The sequence below is a fragment of the Strix uralensis genome, chromosome 18 (assembly GCF_047716275.1).
Source record: "Strix uralensis isolate ZFMK-TIS-50842 chromosome 18, bStrUra1, whole genome shotgun sequence".
Taxonomy (NCBI): domain Eukaryota; kingdom Metazoa; phylum Chordata; class Aves; order Strigiformes; family Strigidae; genus Strix; species Strix uralensis.
Genome location: NC_133989.1, coordinates 15863734 through 15869733, shown reverse-complemented (window position 1 = coordinate 15869733; position 6000 = coordinate 15863734). Strand labels below are relative to the sequence as shown.

Below are 6000 nucleotides of genomic sequence, written 5' to 3'. Positions count from 1 at the left end.
TTGAAATCTACAGTATTTCCTAGCCACGCCAGTAAACCCAATCTTTTTTTAAATATAGTTCCAAAGAAATGTCATATTCTCATTTTTTAAAAAAGTGTTTTTTCCCTGAGTTTCACAGCTTTTCGGTGACTGTGAAATATTTAAATTTACAACCCAGAACTTCCCTACTTGAACTACTACAGTAAATGAAACAGTCACAGGATGTCTATATGACATGAATAACATCCTGTGACTGTTTCACATAGTCTGTTACGCAGTTGTTTTTTGCACTCTTTGTTCTTTTTCCTGTTTCTTCTTCTTCACTATATCCTATTCCCTCCATTTAGTGCCTATCTTGTGCCATCTGGTGTCCCAAATCCACCAGTGACAGCAACAATGAAAGGACCAGGGTGTGTATGAATAGTCAAGGCACTGACGAATTAAGATGTAGCATAATACAGTGCTATGAGGTATTAATCTCCTAAATCAGAGGGTCAAGGCAAACCGTGTCGCTAGCATGACTTGTCCTTAAGCACTCCTTATAAACAACTGAGAATATTTTGACAAGCATTGGAGCACCTTCACACTAGGTGGAGCTGATCTGTCCTCGTTTAATAAATACTGTCAGCTCCCGCCACCCACTCCTTGCCTTAGCTGTAGCCAGGTGCTGCTCCCTTTCAGCCTTCACAGGGAAGTATGCCTTGAGCTGAAATTAGTGGGAGTTATATGAAGTGATGTCTTTGTTTTGGCCTTGCTCATTAATTTAGGAAGGATATTTTATGTGTAGGGATTGCTATGAGTTAGTGCATGAAGACATTGATGAAAACTGACAAACTGATGATCAGGTTTGCTGGGGAGGCTGACACCTCACGCAAGGCCCCTTTGAAGCATTTTGATGCCCTTAGGTCACACTGTGGAACATAGAGGAGTTGGGAAGTTCCCTGTTTGCCTGTCGGCGGAGGCAGGTGTGCAGGAGCATGTGGAAACTGCCTGTGCTCCGACCTTGGTGTCTCGAATGAGTGGGTGGGGAACTGCCAAGAGCCCAACTGCTGTCCTGCTGCTGCGAGCCAGTGCATTCGATCTGGGACAAAAAGGTTGCTGGCGATAGAAACCAATGAAAGCATGACTAAGTTAGATGAACCATCCCCGTGGGACAGACATGCTACTCCTTTGGGCACCTTTTGATTTACAGAACCGCTTGGTATGGCATCAGGTGTGCTGGTGCTCCTGCAGCACTCCGAATATCAAGCACAAACGTTACCACATGCACAGGTACCGGCTGTAGGGCTACAGGTTTCCTACCGGGACTTCTGTCTTTCTGTGTGGACTGTTCACTGTAGGTCACTGAAGATCAGCTGCTGCTCAGGGAACAAATAATGAACCTCATTTCTGGGGAGCACTGTGAGTTGGGGTCTCAGAGTGGACTCTGCACTGAGAATTATTTCAAACTTTGCAAAATAATTCAGTGAGAATTTCTGGGTTAAGTGTGAGGAAATCCTCACTCTTAAATTTATTTCACAGATAAAATAAGACGTGTGTAACACCCTGGTTGCAAAGTTTATGACTGAGGCTAGTGGGAAACGTATTGCAGATGTCAGACCAGGAGCGAATACACGAGTGACCCCCAGACAAGGCTGACTCAGGGCTCTGCCTCGTGCTGTGCAGCGGGCATTGGCTGTGGCGGGGGGCAGGGGCCGGCAGGCCTGCCCGCACCTTTCCTGCCCTGCACCTGGCAAGCCGGCCGTGGGCTGGGCAGAGGAACAGGCCATGGCCAAGTCCAAGGTCCAGGCAGATAGGGCGGCTCACGTGCCGCGCCTCAGCTCTGTCTGCGTGGCACCTCCGCGGCGCCCGGCCCTGCCGCGCAGCCTCCCCGGCCGAGTGGCACAGTGCCCTCGGCCCCGCCGCCCCACGCCACGGCAACGACCGCGGAGCCTCCCGGGAGAGCGGGAGCGCCATGCGGCCTGCTCCGTGCCCACAGCGGCGCCACGGCCAGAGCCGCGACTGGGGACCAGGGCCCGTCCTGGCGCTGCCCTGAGCCCTGCTCTGGGCCTGTGTGGCTCCAAGGCCCGTCCTGGCACCGGTGGTGGTGGGCGGCAGGGCCGCTCCCGGTACCGGAGGGCGCCAGCGCCTGCCCCGCCGTGGCTCTGCGGCTCACGCAGGTCCCAGGGGCAGAGGAGGCCTCTGGAGCCCACCGTGGTACCGGGGGTGGTGGTGTCACCCTCCGGGGCCCTCCCTGGCCGCGGGGCAGGCGGATCCGCGGCGGGCCCGGGGAGGCCGCGCGCGCCACCGGCCGGGTCCCCTCACGCGGGCACCGGCCCGGCCCCCGCGCGCACGTGCCGCCGCGGCCCGCCCCGCCCCACGCAGGCGGCGGCGCCGCCTCTACTTAAGGCGCGCTCGGGGCTGCCGCCGCCTCCTCCTCCTCCTCCGCCGGCTGCCGCGGCCCGCCAGCATGTCGGACAGGCTGCCGTACAAAGTGGGTGAGTGCGAGCCCCGGGCCCGGCCCGCCCCGCGGGGCTCTGGCGGCTTTCTCCTTCCCCCCCCGCGGCCCGACGAGCGCAGTGCGGGGCCCGCTGTGGCGGGGCTGGGCCGCGGCCGCGCCGGGGAGCCCCGCGGAGCGTAGCGGGGGCTCCGCGGCCCCGGTGCGGCGGCTGCGGGGAGAAGATGGCAGCTGCGCGTTCGCTGTGCGGCCGCGGGGAGGGCGGGTAGGCGGGAAGCTGAGCCTGACCCCAGCCCCGCGCCGGGGGGCAGGGCCGGGTTTGCACCCGCGGAGAAAGGAGGGGGCCTCTGGGCGGGCTGCACCGGCGCTCTGGAGCTGCTGTTTCTCTCCGCAGCGCGGCACCAGTGGGGTTTCCACCCGCGATTTTGCTGCTCTCCTGCCCCGGAGCCCACGGCGCGGGCGCGCCCGGCAGCCCCGTGCCTAGACCATCTCCGGCTCTGACCGCTCGCCGGGAGCCCTTCGCTGGGAACAGGCGTTCACTTTGAATGTGAAAGTATCTCGAATCTGGGACTCGTGTTACACCTTTTTGTAGACCTGAAACTCCACAGAAAACCTAATTTTTGTAAAGAGTTGTGTGTTCTTCGAAGGCTTAATTCAAAGAGAAGAATTATTAGTCTATAAGGCTCAGTTTCATAAATAATTTGCCTTGGGGGCTGTGAGCCTGAAATATTACAGGATAAATTTTTAAGCAGCCCTGGTAAAACTACTGAGCCCTTAAGAGGGGTAAGATTCACCACCCCTGCCTTGATATAGTTGTTTCCATGGTCCTTCCTTTGCCTGGGCTTTTTTCAGTGCCCTGTTGGTGTACAGGCTGTGCACCAGTCAGCCAAAGCGTGGGCAATAGCTTCAGTGGCCCCCAGGCTTCATTCTGGAGCAAAATGTAATTAGCTTGTCTGTAATACAGGCGGCAGTCTGACTCAGAGGTCCAAGTGCTTTAAACAGCCTGTGTTCGCTAGGTAGGTGGAAAAAAAGGTATCGACCATGTTCCTCAGTGAAATGGTAAGGTTCTGAAATCTCCTCTGAAAGAGCTAACCGAGTGAGAGGAACGCTTGGTGCTGGGCACTGCTGCAGAGTGGTGTACCTAGGCATTAGCTGTTTGACCCTTGCCTTTGTAAGACTGGAGTCCGACATCTATGATGAGTGCAGTATTTTCTACTGTGAGCTAGCCTGTCAGAAGTCTTTTTTGTTCAGTTTTTGCTGAACTTTTCTACTATAGATCCTTTTTACAAAGGCAGAAGTAGACTTGTAACTAAGGTAATTATGGTGCCTTGAAAATAATCTTTGTGGTTCTAAGGGGTTAGAAACCCTGCAGCTTAGCTCTTAAGAGCTGGAGCTGGGCTGGGCTCAACTCCAGGCGCACATAGCATGCGTGTTCTCCTGTGGGGAAGCTATTGCCATACAGGCAGCCCCCCCTTCCCAGGTCTTAATACTGTGGAATTAAATCTGTGTAGGAAGTCTCAGACCCTTGGGCAGTATCCGTAAGTAGGAGTGCTTAAGGCTTACAAAATTAATGGGCCTCAGGATGTCTGCACACTTGATCAGTTGATTATGCTCATGCAGGAGCACACTTTTTTCAGAGAGGGTGTTAGGTTTGGTCTAAACTTTGAAAGCCTGTGTACCATAGTAAAAAAGCAGGGAGTAACTGGAATAGGCTCTGTTCTTCCCCCAAGTTTGTTTCCCAGCTGTTGTTGGGTGTTCAGTTCAGCTGTTGCACTATCCACAAGTGCACAAATCCACAAGTGTGTCAACAGATACCAAGGTCTCAGCTATTTAAACTCTGACACCTGTCCTCCTTCTCTTGCAGCTGACATCAGCCTTGCGGACTGGGGTCGCAAGGCCATTGAGATTGCGGAGAATGAGATGCCAGGGCTGATGAAGATGCGGGAGATGTATGCTGCGACAAAGCCACTGAAAGGTGCACGTATTGCTGGTTGCCTTCATATGACTGTGCAGACGGCAGTTCTCATAGAGACCCTTATAGAGCTGGGAGCTGAGGTAAAGTCTCTGAGTTTCTCCTTCGGTGTGCCCTTAGGTAATGCTCTGCCTGGGGCACTGCTGTTGCTTATATAACTACCTTAGGGGATCCTGGCAGATACCGGTACTTTTTGGAAGAGATTGTGCTGTGGTCTCCAGGTAGATGGATTATGTCTTCTCTCCTTAAGCAAAAAGCTTGTCACCTGTACTACATGTGCCTCTGGGATGTGGTACGTGTCTTCCATTTGGACAAGCTGCATCTTCGTGAGTGCCTGTTTTGGGCTGGGTTGCTGGCTTCAGCACTCCATCAGCTGTGTGTACAGCTCCCTGAGCAGCAGTGCCGAAAGCTGCTCCCACGCAGTTTTGTGCTCGGGCATGCAGTGCTGTTGCTGGTGATGCTGAAGCTCCAGTGACTGCCTCCAGCACAGATTAGCCTGTATTAGGAACCACACCGTGCCCTAGTAAAGTCAGCAAAAACTAATGAAGCTTTCTGCAAGCTCATGCTGGCCCTTAGGCTGTGCAGGAAAACGACAGGGAGGCAGTGTGGTTCAGTGATCGAGGACTGGGGGCTCCACTGACTTCGAATTTGTTGTGTCACTATGGACCAGTTACCCTGGTCCGTAGTAAAGACTGAGATAAGCCATTTACTGCATGGTGTCCTCTGCCTGGCTTGCTGAATGAAGTCCAAACATCACAGCTGAGTGTTCACTGTATGAGGCATGAGGAGAGCCAGGTATCTGAGCACAATCCGCAGGGCTTGTGCTGAGCAGGGAGCTGACAGGAACTTGATGATGGATTATGTTAAGTACATATGTGATCTAAAGTTTAGCTGCCTGAACTCAGGCTGCCCAGAGGTGTCCTATATGGGATCCCTCCCTGGGAATGGTTAAAAGAGAAGTGCCATGCTGATCAAAAGGTGCTGGGAGAAGGGGAAGCTCTATCTGTAGCAGCTAAGGCATTTCCTCCAGAAGTGGAGGGATTTAGGTCTAGACAGCATGCCAGGTCAGCCTGGGCAAGGTACATGCTGTTGTACAGGTGCTCTTCAGCCTGTTCAGAGCTGTTCCATTGTTGCAAATCATGCACAGTGCTGTAGGAGAGCTTTGGTGTGGAGGTACGGTCCTGGCTTCATTCCAGCTACTCTGTGTATGAAACTCTTGTACATCCACAGGATTTAAAACAAAGCAGTAGCCACTGAAATTTGGGATGCTCCTTGCTGCTCCTGTTGGTTGCTGTATCCCAGTATGGCTGGCCTAGGCAGCAGCTGTGTGCTTACTTAAACACTGCCAGGCTGCTTTAGTCTGAGCACAACCCCAGGTCAGTGTTGTATGGGATTCATCCAAGTCTGTCAGGGAGGTACCTGCAGAGATTTGGTTTCTCTAAGCATAAGGTTGTGCCTTTAAGATGTGTGCTGTTGTGTTAGTTTCTTGTCCTGATGTCTGCATGTTAGTTTAGACTTTGACTTGAGTTTGGATTCAGCCCTAGTTCATCTGTTCTGCCAGAACTTTGGTGCCTGGGAGGGAGGAGTGAAACTGATGAAACCATATGCTGCA

General features: G+C 53.5%; 1 protein-coding gene across 1 annotated transcript in view; it reads left to right on the top strand.

Annotated features, from left to right (window-relative positions):
• Positions 1–2320: 2320 nt before the first annotated feature.
• The window catches only part of AHCY (adenosylhomocysteinase), a 29791-nt gene continuing 26111 nt past the window's right edge, over positions 2321–6000 (top strand). Inside the window, exons 1-2 of the mRNA XM_074888606.1 lie at positions 2321–2456; positions 4281–4471. Of these exons, the coding sequence (XP_074744707.1) occupies positions 2429–2456; positions 4281–4471 (219 nt within the window). The 5' untranslated portion in view covers positions 2321–2428. The remainder of the gene's footprint in view (positions 2457–4280; positions 4472–6000) is intronic.